Source organism: Suricata suricatta, chromosome 3 (assembly GCF_006229205.1).
Source record: "Suricata suricatta isolate VVHF042 chromosome 3, meerkat_22Aug2017_6uvM2_HiC, whole genome shotgun sequence".
Classification (NCBI taxonomy): Eukaryota; Metazoa; Chordata; class Mammalia; order Carnivora; family Herpestidae; genus Suricata; species Suricata suricatta.
The window spans coordinates 60,733,628-60,757,018 of NC_043702.1; the positions used below are offsets into that span (position 1 = coordinate 60,733,628).

Here is a 23,391-nt window from a genome sequence, read left to right on the forward strand (position 1 = left end):
ATACTTGTGTGTGGGTGTGCACTATGTAATTTTCCTTGCTCTTTCACCTTACATCATTTAGCAACAAATACTGAATTTTGACACTTCAAGATTTTTCATGTGAAAAATTAAAAAAAAGCAGGGGGACGCTTGGGTGGCTCAATCAGTTAAGTGTCTGACTTTGGCTCAGATCATGATCTCACAGTTCCTGGGTTCAAGCCCTGCATTGAGCTCTGTGCTGACAGCTCAGAGCCTAGAGCCTGTCTTTGGATTCTGTGTCTCCCTCTCTCTCTGACCCTCCCCTGCTCATGCTATCTCTCTCTCTCTGAAAAAAAAAAAAAGATTTTTCATGTGAATATTCAACCGACTTCTGTGAGTGATATTGGGTGTTGGCATCTAGGAAGCAGCCATTTAGAGAATTTATTTCTGGAAGGGCTTATGACCATGAAAATGAGTAAAGATCAGACTTGATGTCATGGTAACTGTAGGCTGAAGAGAGTCTTAATTTAGCTCTATACTTTCATAGGGCTTCAGAAACAGGTAAAACACAGGATTTCCAACCATCTTGGGTGTAAGTTGTTTCAGATATCCTGGATCTTGTTATCTTTACAGTCACCATAATAAACACAAATACTGGGGCACCTGGGTGCCTCAGTCAGTTAAGCGTCCGACTTCAGCTCAGGTTATGATCTCACAGTTTGTGGGTTCGAGCCCCACATCAGGCTCTGTGCTGACAGCTCAGAGCCTGACGCCTGCTTCTGATTGTGTCTCCCTCTTTCTCTGACCCTCCCTTGCTCACACTTTGTGTCTCTGTCTCTCAAAAACAAATAAACGTTACAAAAAAAGTTAAAAAAAACACATGGTTGTTCTGTTGTTACCAGCTCTCCACACATAGTGTTCGTGTCAGTGTTCACAGTGGCCTTGAATAGGCTGTTCAGTCTCCGTAACTCCCTCTTGAATAGGCAAACTAGTCCTGGAATCTCCCTCTCTCCACTTCCATACTCGTTTCTTCCCTTTAGTACCCTTGTCCTGCTCTTTTCCTTCCCTCCTACTTGCAGTCCTACCTAGTGTTTCTCTGCTCCCTTTCGCTTATACCAGTCGCCTGATGCTTCCTCACCCTTCCTTCTCCTGACCTGCCAAAGCTTACAAAAGTGAATTCCAGTCCTTCAGAGTCTTCTTCCCAGCAGAATAATACAACCAATCCACTCATGAAAGAATTCTACTTATCACTTTTTTGAAAAAAATTGTTCATTTTTTTTAAGAATGGGGGAAGAGAGAAACCATGAGGTCATGACCTGAGCCGAAATCAAGAGTTGAATACTTAACCAACTGGGCCACCCCAGTATTCTGCTTATCTCTTAGCATTTTGATAAGGAGCAAATACTTAATATTCTGGAGTTCAAAGGGTGGTGGCTAGAGGCATGGGGCAGGCAGTAATAGATATCATTTTGATTGGGGAGCCTTTTAGTTTCAGTTTAAGCAGACAAAACCTTAATATTGGACAGGTGCCATTCCGGTCCTTCTATGTGATCCATCATTGCTGCCCTTCTTTTCAAAGAAGGCTTAAAAAGGGACCCTGGGACATTCCCAGTAGTGGTAGGACCCCTTCATTTATTTAAAAAGAAGCATGAGCTAAATGAGTCCAGGTTGGATTAGGTAAGGAATGAGACAAAAAAGGAGATGTGTCCTTGAAAGCAGCCAATCTCATAGCCTGGGGGCAGGCATTTGTTGACCGCTGAGTCACACTGCCTTGGGATTAGCCAGTTCTACTTTCTGTTTCAACAATAAAAAGTCTTGCAAAACTGCTGGCATGTGAGACAGAGGTATCCAGAAGGTCTTGGCATCTCTTCCAGCAGCATAATGGGTCTTGGGGAAGAGACTTGTGAGAGCATGGTCCATGCACTCCACCACCAGGGATAGATCCATGTTCACAAAGGAATTAGTGCCTTTCAGTTTGTCTAGACCTGTAAAAAGAGACAAAATTACATTTACTCTTTGGAAGAAGGGGGAAATGAGTGTGGAAGGCTAGGGTGTAAAAGGGAGGATGCGTATGTGGGAATTTATTTTGAATTTGGTATTATAATTGTGATGGGTCTCTATCTATTCTTCAGGAAAGGATACAACAGTACTTTCATTAGACCCCTGGCTCTCAAACTTGAGTGGGCCCTCTCCTAGAAGGATTGTTAATACCCCATTGCTGGGTTGGGTTCTGACTCACCACTGGTGAGATTCATATATAGACTTTACTATTATGGTGTTAAAGTAGAACCCAATAGGTAGGTGTGAAGTGGGACCCAATAATTTGCATTTCTATCAAGTTTCCAGGTGATGTTGATGGTGCTGGTCCAGGGAACAAACTTTGAGATGCATTACTTTAAAAAATTTTTTTTAAATACTTTTTATTTATTTTTGAGAGACAGAGAGATAGTGTGATCGGGGAGGGTCAGAGAGAGAGAGGGAGATACAGAATATGAATCAGGCTCCAGGCTCTGAGCTGGCTGTCAGCACAGAGCCTGATGTGGGGCTTGAACCCACGAACCACGAGATCATGACCTGAGTCGAAGCCAGATGCTTAACCAACTGAGCCACCCGGGCATCCTGAGATGCACTACTTTAACCGACTGGGCCACCCAGGCACCTGTAAGAGATGCACTACTTTAAAGCAATGAAGGACAGATACTTTATAGTCTATGAGGCCCCTGAGCCCAGGAAGTTGTGGGTTTGATTACAAATTTGTTTTAAGGGAATTCTATATAGGAAATGTAGGTGTGTATGTGTGTGCATATGTACACTCACATACCACGTACCTCTATAATTCAGTGAATAAAGAGGGAATCATCCCCAAAAGTCTTGACTCAGATAAACGTATCCTGGTTATCAGGCAGATGATGTGTCTGAGTGGTGAGCTATGGTAGCTTTAAAGAGGCAGGTATTTTATCAAAAGACTGATAATGGCTCAAAGCATTCCTCCTGTACTCTTAAAACACACCTGGGTTGTGTCTTCTTAAGAGAAAACTATGTTTTCAAATCTTCCCTTCCACTTCAGGCCTCAGTGGCTGCAAGTTATTCAAAGAACCTAACTAAGATTACCTAATAAGTTTTAGTGGCTATTTTAAACTCGTAAAACTATTGCCTGGGAAATGAGGAAAGGTGAGCTTAAATTTGTGGTCTGCTTTGGAACCGTGAGTCTGGCTGCTGTCCAAGTCCTGATTTGGAACACTCTAATAAGAATAACCAGTGCAAAAGAGAGGACACCTGAGCCAGCGGCCAGGTAAAAAATAATTTTGAGATGGCAGTTGATGACATATTCATAAGCATTTAGAAAGTATCAATGTCAATGTCAAACAGAGAAAGCTCTTTTAAATGAGGGATTTTGTTTCTGAACCTACCTAGAATCTTCAGAGTTGGTAATGAGCTGAGCTTTTAATGGCAGAGGTTCTTTGCATATAGTGATGTGATAGCACTGGGAAGTTTGTCAGACCAGATGTTCTCATTGACATGCGTGTGTGTGTGCGTGTGTGTGTGTGTGTGTGTGTGTATTGGGTGGGGTTGGGTGGTTGTCGAGTCTGTCATTCTAAAAACCTCCCCAGATGACTCTGACTTGACTCTTGGCTCCACCTTCAAAACTCTCAGCCTTGAACCTTGACACAGTGGCTGTCTTACCAAACTCACCAAAGAAGAGGCAGGATCAGAGTTTTGAGGACAGAGCAACACAAAGTTAGGTGGGGCCCTGTTTGGGTCAGTAAGTGCTGGAGGAATGTGGACTAAGCTTTTAATAAGACCAGGAAGTTTGAGGTGGAGGCGGAGCCCTGCTACTGGAAGTTGGACCAGCTCCTTAATACCTTGTTCACATTACAGTGCAGGGCCCAAGGATACATGGTGAAGTCAGGCTGTCTGGGTTCAGACCTAGCTCTTCTACTTACTAATTGTGCAACATTGGACAAGTTACTTTTCTAGGCCTCTGTTTCTATAAAATTAAGGTAATATCTACTTCATAGGGCTTATTTGGGCATTTTAAATGAGATTCTGTGTAAAGCACTTAGAATGGTGACAAGTACATAGTAAATGTTTAGTATATGTTAGTCATCATAATCTAGTCTATTATTTCTCCATCCCTGACTCAGTCTGATTTATGTTACTTCTCCTTCCGTCTCCACCCCCCACCCCCTATGCATTCCTGCTTCAGAAGCCTTCCACCCAAAATAATTCCTTCCTGTCCTTTAAGCCTTACTCAAACCTGACCCGTCTCATGAAGACTACTCGACTAGCAATGCATTCATCCAATTCTGAAATTCTTGGCCAAGTAGAGACTGCACCCTCTAGCACCCTCTCTGGGATATTGGGCTCTGTCTAAGAAGTACAGGATCAGTTTTCTTGCGCACTGTACAGTCTCATTGTTTTACAGTTTCACGTGGTTACTTTTTCTTGTCACCTTGACTATAAGCTAGTTAAGGGTCAGAGTCTGAATCTTTATATTTTGTAACCTCCATAAATCCTTGAACAATGTTTAGTGAGTGGTTGTTGTTTACCAAAAAGAGGAGGTTTATGCAGAGTTGAAGATGGTGGGCTCCAGTCTGGGAACGATCAGGAGGAGCTGTATAGCCTTCGGTAGGACATGCACCTTTCTCAGCCTCTGCGGACTACTCCTATGGTTCTTTTCAGGAGTAAATTATAGAATTCATAAGGTGCTTAGTATAGAACTTGGCACTTGGCAAATGCCCAGTAAATGTTTATAAACCTTTGACGTGAGATATGCCACTTGAATTAATATGGATTTCCGATCCATATTTAAGATTCCCTATTGGTATATTATTATGGAACCTTATTAATTTTTTTTGTTTATTTTTGAGTCTCCTTCATGTTGCCTATGACAATAAACCCCAGAGGAACTCTGGGTCCACCCAGAAACTTACTTTTTTCAATGTAACCTTCTCCATATTGTTGTTTGATATCTGGAGACAGATGTTTCCAAATTGCAAGTTTTTTCTCAGTGGCCTTTACTGGATCTGATAATCCTGTTTTAAATAATCCTGGTTCAATACATGAAACGTGTACACCAAAAGCTTTCATGTCCCGTCTGTGAAAAGAATACATTGATGATGTTTAATCCAGATTGGTTTGGAGAATATTTGCTATTTGGATAACTATTTTCTTATGAAATTTTTTTATGGAATCACAGAATTGGGTAGGTTGGAAAGGTGTATCTTGTTCTATGCTTGCAGTTTGCAGGTGAGGAAGCTGAAGTTCAGGGTTGCAAAGTGAGGGCGGTTTAGTGGCAGAACGGGAAAGGCATCTGTGTCGGCCCATAGTGCTCCCTGTGAAGCCAGACTCTCTCATTAAATTGACAAGCATTCAGGTTAAGGACAGGTTTCTTCTCAGTATGCAAAGTACCTTCTGGAGAAATGAACTGATGATTGGCCTGGGTGGACAAGTTTACCTCCATTCTAGGAATGTGAAGAGATTGTGGCACAAATGAGGATAGGTTGAGAGACACAGTGTGACAATCCCTGATGTGACTAATCTGCTCCCTCTGCTGCTCAGTGAGCTCTTTCATCATGTGGCCTTAGAAAACCAAAAGTCTACCCATTTATTGGCCATTAAGGTTTTAGGGGAATCATGGAACCCCCCCTCCCCGACCCTGGGCCTTTTAAAAGCAAAATAAAGTATTTTATATGAATAATTATCTCCTAAATTTAATTTATATTTCCAGCAAGGATATATAAGGAAGTAATTATTCATCTTATACAAGTCTGTATCATAAAATTTTTAAAGAATTCTACCAATGAACTTAAAATGTAATTTATTTTAGGTTCTATTTTCTAGCAACATGCCTATTGTTTAGTCTGCAGTGTCCTTTACTTAAAATGCAAATTTTTTTGATCTTGAAAGATTTTAAAAAGTATGCTGCTTGCATTAAGGTTTCAAAAGTTGTTTTCCAACTTAATTTTACTTTACTCACCTATCTTCTGATCTCCTTTGGGCTTTGGAAAGTATTTGGGAAGATTTGTTTCCCCATCTACTCGTAAAATACCATATAATCTAGAAAAAAATGTCTTTAAGTCACCCAACTAAGCTTACTGGTAAGTAAAACCAGTATGAAACCAATATGTTTTTTTGGCAAATACAGCTTTAAAGAGCCCCAGCCTTCTCCCAGTTGGACCACTGACCCTAAACCCTCTTACATATTGAAATTCTGGAGCTGCCACTTGAGTGTGGCCTGCAGGCACAGTACCATTTCCAACACCAGTTCCAAGATTTAGAAAAATACCCAGTCTTTATTGGATAATTTCAGGCATATTGGTATAGCTATATTGTAATCACACAAACCCTTCACTTGAAATCTTTTTTTTTTAAGTGGTTATTGGTCTCCAAGAGGGTGGGAAAACACCCTGTTGTTTTTTTCTATCTCTTTTCTCCAATCATGTGGCCCTGTACCGAGCATACACATGGGAAGTAGATGGCAGAATAGGGTAACATCTGGCTGGAGGGAAGTCCCAGGAAACAAGAAAAAACTGGAAAGATCACAGAAGGAGGAGCTGAGGAAAGTGACCCGATAACAGTGTTTATGCACATCTATGGGACAGAACTGAGAGCACAGCAAAGTCTTTAAAAATTGAACAAACATTAGAATCTTAAAGTACAGAATGATCATTAGCAGTTGTGACCTGAATACAACCTCATCATTTGTCTGCTAAGACAAAAATATTGAACTTCTCCATAGAACTTAAATAAGACCCATGGTCTCATGTCATTCCAAATAGTCAGCATAAAAAGAACTGGAAACATTCCAAAAGAACTAGATCATTTCAAATGTTCAGCATACGAAGAACTGGAAAATCTCAACTCACATGGGAAAAGACAATGATAAATACCAAATACCAAAGGGACATGGATGTTAGAATTATCAAAGTGTTTAAAGCAGCTATTATAAAAATGCTCCAAATACAAAAGAAAATACTCTTGGAGTGAATGGAAAGTTAGAGCACTTCTCCCCAAAAAGAAAAGACAAAGAACCAAATGAAAATTTTACACTTGAAAGATACAATAATCAAAATAAAATATTTATTGGTTAGCAGAATGATGATGGAGGAAAGTCAGTGGATTTGAAGGTAGATCATTAGAAATTATCCAATTTGAATAGCAGAAAGAAAAGTCACTGAGAAAGTGAACAGAACCTTAGGGATCTGTGGGATAAAACCAAAGGTCTAATATTTGTGTTATAGTCTCAGAAGGAGAAAAGAAAGAATGGGTTGCAGGAAATGTTTGAAAAAACATTAGCTGAAAACTTACCAAATTTGGCAAAGATATAAACCTACAGATTCAGGAAGCCCTGTGAACCTCAAATGTTATAAACCCAGAGAAATCCATGCCTGGGTGCACTGAGCTGTGGTTTTGTTTGCTAAATAAGTTCTTTGTTTTGAGCTCTGGGGTTCTCTGGCAGCACATGGGAAAATGATGTGGTCAGTGTTTTCTTGGGGTAGCAAAATCTCCACCTCTGATTAGTAAATTCCTGCTTTGAGTTTTATTTAGAAATGAAAGAATCAGAGAAAAACTGTATTTCTTGTCCTTGGGGGTAGGATTGGGGAGATTATTATTCATTTAGCTATAGTGTCTGAAATGTATGGGAATGTGGGTCTGGAACCTGGAATGAGAGAGAGTGAGAGAGAAAAAAAAAGCTGTGTAGCTGAGTCATTATTTTGTGATAATCACATTTACTTTATCAGATCATTTTCTACTGAGGATTCATTGATTTTTTTTTTTTTAGTGTTTTTCTTTTAGAGAGACAGAGTGCAACTGGGGGAAGGGCAGAGAGAGATGGAGACGAAATCTGAAGTAGGCTACAGGCTCTGAGCTGTCACCACAGAGCCCAACATGGTGCTAACTCACCAACTGTGAGATCATGACCTGAGCCAAAGTCAGATGCTTGACTGACTGAGCCACCCAAGCATCCCTCTACTGAAGGTTTAAATAGGATGGTGTTGTTGTGTCTGCAACTGACAGCTACACCAATGAAGAGATCTACCTAGCCTCCCTATATGATTTCTTAATTATTTAACAAACTGACCTTTTGAATACAAATTCACCATCGATATCAGCATCATGCATTAATCCAAAAAGTGAAAAAAGACTTGTCTAGACTTAGGTCCAAATCTCAGTTCTACCACTTACCAGCTGGGTAACCTTGGGAAGTTACTTAATCTCTTTGTTTCAGTGGAGTTATCAATTGGAGATTATTATTAGGAATATTTTAAGGCACTAAATAGAGTGTCAGTACATAATAACCATTCAATAAACATTACCAACTAATATTTCCTAGAATGTCAATGTTTGCTTTACCTTAAGCTGTCATTGAAGCCTTCTACTGCATATTTGGATGGAGTATAGCCCCCTCCACCAAGTGCAAGCCGACCCCCAACACTGGAGACATTGATAACCCTTCCTCGAGCTTTTTTGACCAAGGGAAGCAAATTTAATGTCACATTGATGAGTCCAAACAAGTTCACTTCAATAGGTTCCCTGTAGTCCTCCACTGTCAGCCAGTCGGTGGGAGCCAGCACTCCGAGAACACCGGCATTGTTGATCAGACCCCAGAGACCTAGAACAGAGAGGAAAGAAAGGAAGTATGATAGAAGGCAGAAGATGACACTGGTATGAGCATCCTTGATGAAAATAAAGCCTCTGCCTTACACAATTGTGCCATGTCCTCCTTCTAGCCACATTCCTGCTTTGAAATACTTTACAGTTTTGGAAAGTAACTACTCTCAGAGAAGGTGGGAAGCTGAATTGAAATAGTTGAAGCTCTGTTATAATTTCACAGTAACTCTGTTTCTGGTTCTGAATGTAAAATACTGATACCGTCTGATTGAGCCTTATACTTTTTCATCTCAGATGTAGAGTAAATTGGTCTATTTTTCTTACATGCTAGATTGCAAAGCAGGGATTATTTATTTATAAACTGCTTTTTACAAAGAGCAATATAAATCTACTTCACATCTATTTTTGGTAAAAAAAATCTAGTTATTGAATGCTTTATTTTATGATGGAAAACATTTAATATTGTTTAAGTTGTTTGGAATTCAACCATTAAAAATGGTCTGGAGCATTATCAAACCACTGCTTTTAAGGTTCAGAGTATACACAATGAAGAAGTGATAGAGAAAAATCACATACATTTGTGTTTTGTTCCTTTTTGGCCCCAAACATCTTCATTAAAGAGAGTATTTCAAGCTTCATTCAAGCCAGTAAAAGTCCTCTAGTTTGGAATTCTGCCATCTTAGCAGAATGATGTCTGATGGCTTACTACTCTATCATGATGATCTAAGACACCTTTTTCAGATTCTCAGGCTATTTTCTACCTTTTTCATGGAAGATGTGTGAGTTCTGGAATGATTTCTTTTTAGGTTTAATTTTGATCCTTTGTTATGCTAACTCTCACACCAGACACTAAGAATGCCTTCTGAGTCCTCCCATATGGTTTCTGCATATCCCAGCAGTGACTCTCCAGCAGCAGACACAGAATTGTAAACAAGTAAGGGAACAAAGTTTATCAGTGTCGATTCTGACTTCACACTCTATCTCAAATCTGTTTGCTTCTCTCTTTCTCCACAGTCCCACCCAAGGTCAGGTCACCCTCACCTCACATCTCAGCTTTTCCCACAGTCTTCCAGCTGGTCTCTGGCTTAAGTTTCAGGTCTTTCCAGTATGTTCCCCACCAGTGGTCAGAGTGCTCCTTTTAAATCTAAATCAAACTTTGTCATCTCCTTGCTGAAGACCTGTCTTCAGGTGCCCATTACTCTTGGATATCCAGATTCTATTGGAAGGTACTTCCCTGCACTGAATATTACTTTTTTTTCATCTGTAAAAGAAGTAAATAGGTCCAAGTAATCTCCAAGGATGTTCACTTCCAAGATTTTAGAATTCCACTCTGATTTTTTAGTTCTGGAATGATTTTATAGTGAGAAGGGGTCTCAGGTAACCAGATGGCAATTTGGGAATTGCTCTCATGATCTTTTAGCTTTTAGCCCCAAGTTCCTTTGCTGTGTATGTGGCTAAACTAGAACTTCATGAGAGAAGAGCAGGAAAAGTCACTTCTAAATTTGCCTACTGGAACTTATAACTGAGGATAAGTGGGCTGTGTCTTTCATGTAAATAGAGAGCTTTCAATTTGGAACTACTTGAGGGCTCTATCCTAAGATTTTTCCAATATTCTCAGGTACCATAACTGGTATTTAGGAAACATTTTCTTGAAAGGCCATTTAAGATCCAAACACATTTTATTTAGCGGTAGCTACTTTACAACACTCCCTCCATTTTCTCGCCCCCATATCACTCACCTTTTTCCCCAACTTGGTTCTTCACCCACTGGGCGGTCCTCCTGACATTCTCTGGGTCAGTTACATCCAGAAGCACGGTGTGGAGCCTTTCTGAGCTTTCTGCCTTTAAAGCTGTTGATTCTGATTCAGTCAGACAAGCAGCAATTACATGAAATCCTTTTTTATCAAAAGTTCTGGCCGCCAAATTTCCAAAACCCGTGTCACACCCGGTAATGAAAATGTACTTATCAGTGATGTTTGCAATCTTTAGTTGCCTTTTATAATTCCATAGAAAACCACAAAAGATTAGGAGGGCTAATACCCAAAAGAACATGTTCTTTCCTGTATATGATAGGAACTCTCCTTTCTTGTATAATAAAAGAAGATGGTGACCTGAGTGTTCAAAATTAGAAAGAAAATTCAAATTAGTACCATCAAGGGATTAGAACTGAATATTGATGAACTTCAGATATTTTAATGCATTTGAGTAGATAAATAGTTTTTAAAAAACAATAACTGTTATTTGGTTGGAAAGATGGCCATTTAAATGCTAAAAACATTGCTCTAAAGTAATGCAAAAACCAATCAAGCCATAGTCAGAGAAAATAAACAGAGAGCAAGAGCAAGAGTAAGTGAGTGAGTAAGTGAGAGAGAGAGAGAGAGAGAGAGAGAGAGAGAGAGAGAGAGAGAGAGGTGACACAGCAAACCTGACACAGGTCATTGAATTTGACATGACATTAATCTCATGTGTGAATTCATCTATCTGAAACATGGACTGTCATGCTAAAATCTTATCTCTTGCTACTTCATGAAATTCAATCTTTAAAAAATGTTCAATTTCAATTGAGTCATCAGATTCTTAATTATTCTTAGACTGTCGGGGAAAAGAGAGTATTTTGGTGTTGCCATTATGCAAATGTTTCCAAGTTGGTTTCCAGTTTCTTTTTTTCAGCAGCTTATTGTCATACTTCAACCCAACTCTAAAACCATCACAACACCATGCAGAGAGTATGCAGTGTGCAGCTGCCAAGGAGTGCATGGAGAGAGGGTGAGATGAGTGGGAAGAAACTGAGGGATGATGGCCAAAGGCACAGTGTCCCAAACAGAATCAAGAAGCCTCAGATTCTATTCTCTCTGGCTTTCTGTGAGGAAAAGATTTACACGTACATAGGACAAAGGAAAGCAAGTTCTTTCTTGAAAGCCATGAAGCTTTGATTGTAAGTAGTACAGAATGACCTGGACAATTAGTTTATCAGGCCTAGATGGCCTAGGGCCTAAAATATAAAAGGTGGAGGGCTTCCTTTACCCTTTACTCAGAAGACTGCATTTTTCCTCAACACGTATTACCTTTTCTACCTTTTCTAAATTAAAAAAAATTATGTCATGTACATTTACTACATCAATTTAGAAATATCACAGTTCTTTTTGGATTAAAAATAATGTTAAAAAAGATTATATTAATTTTATTATCTTGACCATTTAAATGCATATGCTGTCTTAAAAGTTACACTAATTACTGGGACACCTGGATGGCTCAGTCAGTTAGGCATTCAATTCTTGATTTCAGCTCAGGTCATGATCTCACAGTTTGGGCTCTATGCTGACAGCAAAGTGCCTTCTTGGGACTCTCTCTCTCCCTCTTTCTGCCCCTCCTCTGCTTGCAAGTACTTTCTCTTTCAAAATAAATAAGTAAACATTAAAAAATTACACTAATTATTATACAGTGTTTGGCTGCAAAATTACAGTTATGAACAAATCAAGAAATTGTATGGTTGAAAACAAGGTGATATTAATCTGGAAGTGTACTATCAAAAGTATCACAGGGGGAGATTTCAGATTGTTTGGGGATATAAAATGTCATATATATTACAAGATTTGTTATTTACAACGATAGCCAATACTGTCACTTTTGCTGAGGGTATCAGTGGCCGGGGAAGGGCAGGCTATCCCATAGGATGAAGTGAACAAGAACTGGGGAGCATTTACCTGTTTGCCTCGGTCTGAGCATCATGATGGCTCAGGCCTCAGAGCTCAGCCATAGGCAATACCAAGGAGGGAGACTGTTAGGTCTCACCACATATAGGAGCAGCCGTGGGCCTGTATTGGCTCTCTCTGCCTTTGGAAGCAAGAGGGGCAGCAGAAAACATCACCTTGGGAAAGACCTTATTTCTTCCCTTTTGACTTAGGAAATTTCCTTTATTTGCCCCATATTCCTATGTATCTCTGCCCTTGATCTAGATCCACCCTTAAAATCAAGAGGGGCCTTGCGTGCTTCATAGAAGATAAGACTTGCATTGAAGTTCAGACTTCATGGATGCTTCTGGAATCATGACTGTTTATGGACACTGTGTTCAAAGTACTTGTGAGGCAAAGCAATTATATAATCTTTTGGCTTTCTTGTTTCTTAAATGTCTATTTATTTATTTTGAGAGAGAGAGGGAGAGAGAGAGAGAGAGCAAGTGAGCGAGTGCAGGGGAGGGGCAGAGAGAAATGGAGAATCCCATGCAGGCTCCAGGCTGATAGCACAGAGCCCAAACTGTGAGATAGTGACCTGAGCCAAAATCAATAGTTGGATGTTCAACCAACTGAGCTGCCCAGGCACCCTTGGACTTTCTTCTTCTTCTTTTTTTTTACAATTATTTCCTGGTTTTTCACTTGAACAATTTAAAAAAATTGTTCATTTTTTTCCTGCTTGTAAAAGTAACTTACACTCATGACAAAAAAGAATTTGGCAAATACAGAAAAAATTAAAGAAGGAAGTAATGATTATCACATTTGGCTCCTAATGTTTTGGTATGTTTTCTTATATATGTAAATGTTTCTCTCCCTAATTAGGAATATAAACATACATACAGAATTATACACACACACTCATGTGCACACATACACACAGGTTTTGTCTGCTGCTTTATAAGGAACAGATTATTTCAGATAAAAAATAGCATAATGTATCTTCTTCACTTCTCAAGGGAATTTTGGGCTATGCTTTCATCTTTTTTCCTGGCAAAAGATCTATAGCTAAAGAAAGAAAAGATAAGAGATCTATCAATTGATAAAAATAAGTCAGGGGTAAACATTAAAATATGGTAGGTTTGAGCAAACTAGTTGACTCCTTTTGATAAAGCTGTGCCTATTTCTAAAGTAGTCAAATTTTTAGACTATTGTGGCTTAATAATTCAGCATAGTTTTGCAAACCTTTCCTGTATAGGAGTTACCGATTTGTGGCAAATCAATGTCCATGTTGTAGAATTTTCGCTTCTCAAATATATAAGTACACTAAAAATGTTTGATTTTGAGGTGAAGTTTTGGTGTAACTATCTTTTGCAAAATTTCATGTTTAGATATTTTTTAAAAGTTTCATATTTATAAATTCAATTAGTATAGTCTTTTCTTCAAGTCTGGCTTCAATAAATTGAATAATTGAGTAACTAAATGTTGAATATGTTTCCTGAATGGATTCTGTAGCCTTCATTGCAATCCAAACCCCATGGAATTATTCGAAGAAGGCAAATGCTCATGGAGTTTAATGTGTATTAGATCAGAGAGAGGAAACTTTCTATGTTGTCAAGTTTTGTTGGGGGCAAGCTTAAGGAGAATAATAGTAAAAGAATGGTTTACATTTGTGAAGCATACTATACTATATTTTTACATGTAGATCTCATTTGGTTCTCTCAACAGCTTTTTGAGTTAGAGGGGGCACATTATTTTCATCATTTTATAGAATAATTAGCATGCCAAATAATAAATGTAAAAGAAATGATGGAATTAGAAAATCATCATTTAGCAACTGGCATAGTAACAATTATATCAGGGAAGAATGACCAATGGATGCTAAAACTAGTAGGTGAAATTCTAACAAGAAACAATTATTATAGAATCTCAAAAAATCTCCCCATAAGATAGGTACTAATTAAAAAGAGTAGGGGCACCTGAGTGGCTCAGTCAGTTAAGCGTCCGACTTCGGCTCAGGTCATGATCTCACAGTTCGTGGGTTCGAGCCCCACGCCAGGCTCTGTGCTGACTTCTAGCTCAGAGCCTGGAGCCTGTCTTCAGATCCTGTGACTCCTTCTCTCTCTGACCCTTCCCTGCTCATGCTGTCTCTCTCTCTCTCTCTCAAAAATAAATAAAAACATTAAAAAAAATTTTAAAGAATAATAATAATTTCACAGTAGAGAAATCTAACAGACACCACCTTATCTAAGTGATAAAAATTAACACTGCTAGTTATGGGACAAACCAACATCATGTGCCTCCTGGTATAGTGCACTGGAAAGGACACCAGCAACACTTTTGTGCATAAATGGATCCTAATCCTGCATGGAGCTACATCTTCCAATTATAGACAATATAGGGCATATACTCTTTAAAAATGTCAATGTCATGAAGGGAAAGAAAGATCGAAGAATGCTTCAAGTAAATGGAGACTGAAGAGATATGACAACCCAGTGCAACATGTGATACTGGACCAGAAAACTATTTTTATCTTTGACAGAAAGGACATTGTTTGGTTAACTAGAGAAATTTGAGTGAGATTTGTTGATCTGGCAAATAATATTGTATTTTCAATAAATATTAATTTCTCAATTTTTATAATTTCCTAAGATTATATAGAAAGTGTCCTGCTTTTTAGGAAATACACACTGAAGTATTTAAAGATTATGTAGCACCATATCTTCAACTCAGTTAAGACCATGTCGTTAACTCTCAGTTAAGAGAACAATAAGAATATTTATATAGATAAAAAAAAATATTAAGGAAGCAAACTGAGTACCTATTGATAGATGAATGGATAAAGAAGATGTGGTTGCCAAACCACAAACAGGTGGTTGCCAGGGCTGAGGTTTGGGTGGTGAGGGTGGTTGTGAAGGGATCGGTGAAATAGGTGAAGAGGATTAACAGGTACAAACTTCAGGTTTAAAAAAAATAAATCCCAAGGATAAAAAGCAGAGTATAAGAAATATAGTAAAAAATAATGTAATAACTTGAATGGTGGTGATAGGTGGTACACATTTTGTAACGTATATAAATGTCTAGTCGCTATATTGTACACTGGAAGCTACTATAATATGGTATACCAATTGTACTTCAACTAACAACAAACCACCCACATACATATGGTTTTAAAGAGAGAATGAAAATGCAAATGTGGTAAAATGTTAATATTTGGGGATTCTGGGTTGTATTATTCTCTCAACTTTACAACAAATTTGAAGTTATTTCAAAATAAAAAAGTAGGAATTTGGCAAGCAAAAATAAAACATTTTTTTTTGTTTGTTTCTGAGAAAAGGTTTCATTAGACACAAAGGGGTTTCATGAATGAAACAGGTAAGAACTCCAGCACTTCAGAATCTAGTGACCTTGGACTTCTACTCTTTGGTAAGTTCATCTTCACAACAAGTGGAGAAAAACAAAAATTCAAGCCAAAGCAGTAAGATTCCTTCCTCCATCCTCATCCTCTCCATTTCTCCCTTACTTCCTCCTTCCCTAGCCAAACACGTTTTTCCTTGATGACAACCCACAGAGAAGAGCTTTTTAGCTGTTAAGGATGGGCTCAGATTTAAAAAAAATGTTTTTCTTTTCTTTTTTTTTTCAAGTGATAACAAGTTTTTTTTATTTTTTTGTTTATTTTATTTATTTTTTTCAATAATATTTTATTGGTGGAGGGCACTTAAGGGGAAGAGCACTGGGTGTTGTATGGAAAACAATTTGACAAAAAATGTTTTTCTTAATGTGTTTTTTTTTTTTTGAGAGAGAGAGAGAGAGAGAGACAGAGCATGAATAGTGGGTGGGGCAGAGAGAGAGAGGGAGACTCAGAATCTGAAGCAGGATCTAGGCTCTGAGCTGTCAGCACAGAGCCCAATACGGGGCTTGAATTCAAGAACCATGAGATCATGACCTGAGCCGAAATTGGGTGCTTAACCAACTGAGCCACCCAGGTGCCTCAAGAATGGGCTCACATTTTAAAATATGTTGTGTTCATTGGGTACCTCTCTAGGCTGAGGGTCTGGTGTCCCAGCCTCCAGCTTGAATCCAGGGGACTACCAACTGTGACTACAGTTTTATAAAGCCTGTCCTTACTCCAAATATTATTGTCAAAAAATAGTGTTTCTTCTTCAATTCTTAAGGTTCACATTCCTCTAGGTCATTGGACCAAGTCCACCACAAACCAACACATACACACCTTTGACCTCTAATAGTATTTCAGCCAAGATTCCATGTGTTGTCATGTTCCTTAGCAGCAGCCCTCGGTCAGAGTCATTGGGAACATGATCTGTACACAGAAGCTGATTGATGGCCACTTGGTTCATTGACCACCAAGAAGTAAATGAATAACTGTGATTACTATGGCTTCTCAACAATATTCTGCCAGCTTGGTCACCTCCACATGGCTCTTGGTCCCCAAAATTCAGAGACTCAGGGCACTGATCTTAGTTGCTTGGGCTGTTTGCTCATCTGCTTTGTCTTCCATCTCACAACAAAATGCTTAGCAGAAGTACATGTCGCTTGGTTCAAGGCAAGGAGCACCTCATATGTAACAGTCCTCTCAGGACGCAGTGGTTGTGAGCCTGTGGGCTCATCAAAGGTGAGAGCAGAGTAAGGGAAAGCAGATCTGCAGCCCTCACACCGCAGTGTGTGAGGATTGGCACATCCTCTGACCAGTCCTGGAGGTATTTCTTAAGCCCAAATAAACACTAGCCACTTTGCTAGTAAGAATAAATGTGGGAAGCAAGGACTGAGGCCACACACACACCCACCACAGTAGGGCAGGGGTTAGGAACCCAGGTCTCAAAATCAGACAGGTAAAGGTCCAGTCTCAGCTCCTCTATCATCAGAGGTCTTTGAGTAAATTATTTATATTTTCTTAGCCTCCATTTTCCTATCTGCAAAATGGAAATAATAACTTTTCCATTGGAGAGTACCTCATAAAACAGAGTGACTAAATGCCTGCTACAGGATCTTATCACTGTGGCAGGATCAATCACGCTTACTTGGGAAGGTCTGCTCTATGCATTGCTTATATTTTGGCATGGATTTCTCACTCATGGTACTTTTGCTATTTTGGGTCAAATAATTATTTATTGAGGGGAGGGTCTGTCCTGTGTATGGCAGGATGTTTAGCAGCACCCCTGGCCTTGGTCCCCTACATGCTAGTAGAGCCTCCTCCCCAGTTGTGACCAAAAAAAAAAATGTCTTCAGACATTGCCAGATGTCCCCTGGGAGACAAAACTGCTTACAGTTGAGAACCACTGGTCTAGAGCTTCCTTGCATTGCAGGTCCAGAACTTCAGAGCCTCAGAACTACTTTTCTAGACGCTCAGTCATTAGTTCTTTGGTGGTGCCACATGGATGAGAGTCTATTTCTCTATTTGTAATGGCCTTACAAGAAAAGTTTTATTACTTATAAAATACGACTCACATCCTACTACTATAAGCATTAGTTTCTGTGATTTAGAAAAAGTGCCTTTTTGTCATCAGGAGGTTGGAGACAGTGAACAGAGCCCAATTAGGAAGTTACCAAGTTAGCATTCCCAGTGAGGGAGTTTGTAAGGCCTCAATTCCGGCTAAGATTTTTGAATTTGGCCCACTACCGGTTTCTCTGCGGAAGCCCTTTTGGTGGGTTGCCAGTTGATTCCACAGAATTAAGAATATGGTACTAGAAACACCATGGTACTTGGATTCCCAGTTCACCACGTCAGGTAGGAACAGTAGTAACTGCTATGGTTTATTGAGTACTTGCTGTATTCCAGCCCTCTGGTAGAATCCATAAATATTTTTCTTATTTACTTAAAATTTTTTAATGTTTATTTTCGAGAGAGAGAGAGAGAGAGAGAGAGAGAGAGAGACAAAGCATGAGCAGAGAAGGGCCAGAGAGAGGGAGACACAGAATCCAAAGAAGGCTCTAGGCTCTGAGCTGTCAGCACAGAGCCCAACGCAGGGCTCAAACTCAAAAACTGTGAGATCATGACCTGAGCTGAAGTCGGATGCTTAACCAACTGAGTCATCCAGGTGCTCCTATCTTATTTAAATCTTACAGTAATATTGTCTCCATTTTATAGAGAAAGAAGCAAATTCAGAAATGCAAGTTAATTGGCTCAAAATACAATTTTAGTACTGTTTTGGAGACTGATACCCTGACCACTTTCATTTGGCTATTCATGCTTTAATCCACTACCACACTGCTGCCTGGATTCCCACTCAACTCTGGGAGTCTGGGCTTATGTGTACAATTCTCTATGACCACAAGTACTTGCATGATACTTGGCATTAGGTAAATAAGTGTGGTGGAAAAAAAGAAGGAAGAAAAGAAAAGAAGGAAAAAGTTTCAACTCTAAGCCCAGAGTTCTAGTGATAGTTGGATTAGTCATTGAGCCCTCTGAATCATTAGGCAAAAGGTTAATAATAGCACTACAATATTCACACTTCCAATTTAGAGAACTTTAAGAATTTTTGAAAAGTGTTCAAGTAATATTTATCTCATTTAATTGCCAAAATATTTCTGCGAGCTAGGTAGAATAGGTATTATACATGAAGTCATCAGCCAGAGAGTGGCAAGAGCTAAAATTTCTGAGAACTCTTAGACTGCGAGGAAGGAGAATGAAGAACTGCAAATAAATTAGCACATTATTGGTTAGTAGGAGGAATGAAAATACTTTATCAAAATTCTTGACCACAAAGATTCAGAAGGAACCAAGAAAGGAGAACTAATTATATCTTTCATCTACCATGCAAAATGCTTATGAGGAAGCAAGTTTTTCAGCTATAGGAAAATACTGCAGCTCAATTGCTGTCTTTGCTCACTTCTGCTTTTTTTTTTTAACTTTCTATACTTAGATCCTTTGATTTCACTTCTATTATGCATCTTCCTCTGCCCCTTTTTAAAATTAAATGACACAAACAAAAGAACTGAGAATAATGTCTCAATGTCATTGTGAGCAATACTTTTCATAAGAAATATAGAATTCTTTTTAAATAATTCCTCCAACAAGATTCTATTTCATTTCTACATAACTCCATAAAGGACTTTGCTTTAGAAAGTAATACTGAAACTAGTCAATCACACTGATTGACAGGAATTTGTGGAATTTTGATTTACTTTCAATTTGTTGCAATCATGGCCTAAGTTGAATCAATGACTAAGTTGTTCTTTTAAAAAACATCAAATAGCATTTAGCAGTAGCTTTCTAAAATATTTTCTTTTTGAAGTTCTCTTGCACAACTTTCATAATATTGATGGCATTCTGGACATGTATGTCCTTAGTAGACTTAAATATTGGTAACCTAGCTAAGTATACTGAATTCCTTTTTATTTTGACTTTTTCATTGAAGTAAGAAATTCTGTCTGTTTTTTTAACCCAAGTGACCTCTCACAGATTTCTGCTCTGCGCTTAAGAAACTACATGTTTTAATCTAATGACACAAACTAATCCATATGACTAATAAGTTATGTTTCTGTGAAAAAAATTTTCAAGTTGGGCACCCAAAAATCTAAGGAAAATTTTTTAAGTGAAGCCGACGGATCCTATATGAAATATGCTTACATTAAGTAACAGGTGCTTCTTTGAGGGTCTGGTTAAAATAATAATAATGACAATGATGATGATAATGATATAACTGAGGTATTCATCATCATGGAAACATTAAGGTCCCTCACTCAATGGAATGAAGAAGCTCCTTTGACAGTGACCTTTCCCTGAATCCTGCTTCCTCCAGGAGGGAAGTATCATGTGTCCCGAGGGTGTACCTTATGTGGTAGGGCCAGTGAGATGTGGAGGAGTGAGGGCTTCCTTTGCAGACTCATTCATTCATTCAGTCTCCTAGAAGAGGTATGGCAGCCCCTCTCAATGTAGGGCATTTGGCATTTTTAGTTCTAAGGATAAAAGTATGTCTGATTTTCTTTTGCCTTTTCTCAAAACTTTTTCATTATCATCTATCATAACATCTACAATTTTTAATTAGTTAATTATTTCCATTTCCCCCTAGGTTGATTGCTTTGCCAGTATGCTTCCTGACAGTACTGGCAGGTTAAGAATTTTACCAAAGCCGTGGTGGCTTTACTTAAGAGAAAGTATATCGTATATGATTTAGTTTATCATAGCAAGGCTTCAAAGAAAGCTTAGAATATGGAGACAATGTTACATATAGATAGAGAAAATGTGTTCAAAACTGCAGTGTGTTTCTTTCTACACAGGTATGTTTGAGCAAAATGAAAGATGTGTTTTGAAAGTCTTACCTTAAGAGAGTGACATTTGTTAGAAGGGTTTTAAGACCAATTCCCCCTTTCCTCACCTGAAATGTATGAGATAATGATTTTTTTCCTTGTATTTAAACATTGGAATTTGTTCTAAACACTGGGTACACTTTTCAAATTGAAAAAACTCGAAGATGATACAACATTTAAATTTCACTTCATGCAGCATCTGGCCAAGGATATTCTTAAACTATCTAACATATGCTGAAGGATACTAAGATAAATAAAGCATGGGACCCCTCAGTTGGTTAAGTGTCCAACTTCAGCTGGGTCATGATCTCACATTCGTGAGTTCAAGCCCTGTGTCGGGCTCTGTGCTGACAGGTCAGAGCCTGGAGTCTGCTTCAGATTCTGTGTCTCCTTTTCTCTCTGCCCTTTCCCTACTTGTACTCTGTGTTTGTCTCTCTCTCTCTCTCTCAAAAATAAATAGACATTAAAGTTTAAAAAAAGAAATAAAGCACAATCCTTACCTTGGGCTAGTAATGTAGGGGGACATTTTAGCACATTTAGTACTAAGGTTATTTGTACAACCTTAAGCTGATTTTTAATCTAAATATATGTTTCAGTTAAACTTTTCCTCCCCTGCTAAAAATTAACCCACTGAGAGAATGTGCCACACCACCATTTTAATCATAAAGTCTTTAACAAGAGCTGCCAAGATTAAGTGGCAGTGAAGCCACTAAGTTGACTTTCTCCCTTACCTGTTGCATGTTGGGAGTCAAAGTGAAAATAGACTCGGACTGGGGGAAAAGCTCAATGTTTCCCAGGTAAAATGCCAGGCACAAGATCATAAAATGGAGAGTAAATATCTGAAGCAAGCTTACTTTGGTCATCTCAGTTTCAGGAATCATATGCACTGTGAGGAAGTTCCCTGCTTCCTTCTGACCTAGAAGGTGTTTTCCTCACCCACTTTCGTGTGCATATGTGCATTTGACTCAAGTGACATCTGAGAATATTGGCAAAGCAGGTTGACAAACAGATCAGACCTATAGGTAGCAAATGTGTTGTTCCAGTAAGAAACTCAGCTAAGATCCCTACTTTTTTAGAGCCCCCCCCTCCCCCATCCAGTTTCCAGTTACTTATGTTTTACAGATGGTGTCAAATAGGCACAGAAAGAATAACTAGATATACATTTGATTGTAACTCTAGGGTGCCAAGGAACATTCAAGCAGAGACCTGGGAGAGTTTAAGGCAAGGACCTGGGTGACATTGGGATCACTTTTATGGTAAGATGCACTCAGTGTCCATCACAGCCTTCTAACATTGCTATCATCATCATCATTATCATCATCATTATTTTATAGCATAAAACACAATTTGATTAATTTTGTAACAGTGAGGAAAATCAAAAGCAGTTTGAAGACTGACAGGAGAAATGAAGGGATAAGTGACAGAATTCAGGCATCAGTTACCTTACTGAGGGTGAACTGGGGAGCAGGAGCTGCTGTGGACCGGCTGGGCCAGCTCTGTCTGCCCGCTGTGTTGGGGAAGGAAGGATTGAGCCACCTGACCACACTGATCCCCTGGAGGTGGTGATGGCTGGACTTCCGTCAGGTTCTGAGTACATACATGTGAGGAGTCCTCAGCCTCCCGCCTTACTCTGAGTCACTCTTCTATGACACTGCTGATGACTAAATCTCTCTTCAGTGGATGAAGGAAGCCAAGAAGCTGGGGGTCATGTGTTTCTGAAGGAATTGGTAATATCTTCAGTAAATTAAATTCAGCAACTTTCAGAAGGGACTTAAAAATTATTAACAACATTCCTTTAACTCTGAGTGCAATCTCTTGACCAAATTCAGGGGTTGAAATAATGTAACATGGGAGCATTTTGTAAACTGTCTGGTGCATTGTTTTAATTATTTAATTTTGAATTATGATTGCTGTTCATAATCTCTAGTGGTTTTTTTCTTTCTGTTAACATGTTTTTGATAATTTAGTACTTCTTCCTTCCTAAGAGAGTAGGTAAGGGACGGTAGTCTCTGATTATAATTATTATCATTTTTTAAAAACACTGATGAGCAAGGAGACCAAAATAATTTAATGAAATGAGGTTTGGTACTTATTTATGAATCTTAAGGTATATTGAGGAGATCTTACTGAAGTGACTTCTGGGACTAAGGTCACTGAGAATGGGAAAGGATGCCCCTTCCCTTCCCAGAGTTGTTCTGTCTCAGAGTTTATCACAATTGACCTGCCATATTCTGGGACTGCAATGGAAAATATTGAGGCTGCAGAGAACAAGGAGGAAGGAAGAGATGATGCTAATATGCAGCTCCCAATCCCCCAGACTACCACCCCCCGCCTTAGGCACACAGCCATAACTCCACTGATTGTTTACTTTCAGTTTCCCTATGTATCAATTTATTGCTTTATGTCTCAGATTGCCCAGACTTCTGTCTTCCCTCTTTGAAAATGCAGTGTTTTTGGTTTAGCTGCGATGAGTGTCTAGCTTTCTATCTGTCTAGGTAGAGCTTGGACACTGCTATCACCCTACCAGTTAAATGGGGATCTTTTTTCTCCAAAAGAACCAAAAACCAAGACTGAAATTTACACAGGTAAAGATGTAGGGTGCCCCAAATATGCCAAATATACTTCTTCCCCTCTAACATTCTGTAAGTCAAAGTAAGGCTTACATAGAAAACCCCTTAGAGAAATAATACATTGACTCAGAAAAAAAGTATAAATGATTAATATCAGATTCTTTCTGTGAACAAGTTATTGTCACTGAGAGATGGAGAGAGCCATAAACACCTGAGTGGTCATATAGGAGACGAGGGGAAAAGGGAAAGAAAAGGCTATGACATTAGTATGTGTCTACCCTTGTCAAATGGTCCCATATAGGGGTTTAAGC

The 23,391-nt window shown here is 38.9% G+C and overlaps 1 protein-coding gene across 2 annotated transcripts; it reads right to left on the reverse strand.

Annotated features, from left to right (window-relative positions):
* Positions 1-1,570: 1,570 nt before the first annotated feature.
* On the reverse strand, positions 1,571-22,094 carry DHRS9 (dehydrogenase/reductase 9). 2 transcript variants are annotated; one of them, XM_029934443.1, is made up of 6 exons: positions 21,953-22,094; positions 20,523-20,578; positions 10,314-10,685; positions 8,317-8,575; positions 4,893-5,056; positions 1,571-1,943 (listed from the first exon to the last, which is right to left on the reverse strand). In XM_029934443.1, exons 3-6 carry the CDS (start codon positions 10,624-10,626, stop codon positions 1,720-1,722), a joined length of 960 nt encoding a protein of 319 aa, XP_029790303.1. In that variant the 5' UTR covers positions 10,627-10,685; positions 20,523-20,578; positions 21,953-22,094; the 3' UTR covers positions 1,571-1,719. The 2 variants fall into 2 exon arrangements, with proteins under 2 accessions (XP_029790303.1, XP_029790302.1); XM_029934442.1 differs by lacking the exon at positions 20,523-20,578.
* Between the last annotated feature and the right edge of the window lie 1,297 nt (positions 22,095-23,391).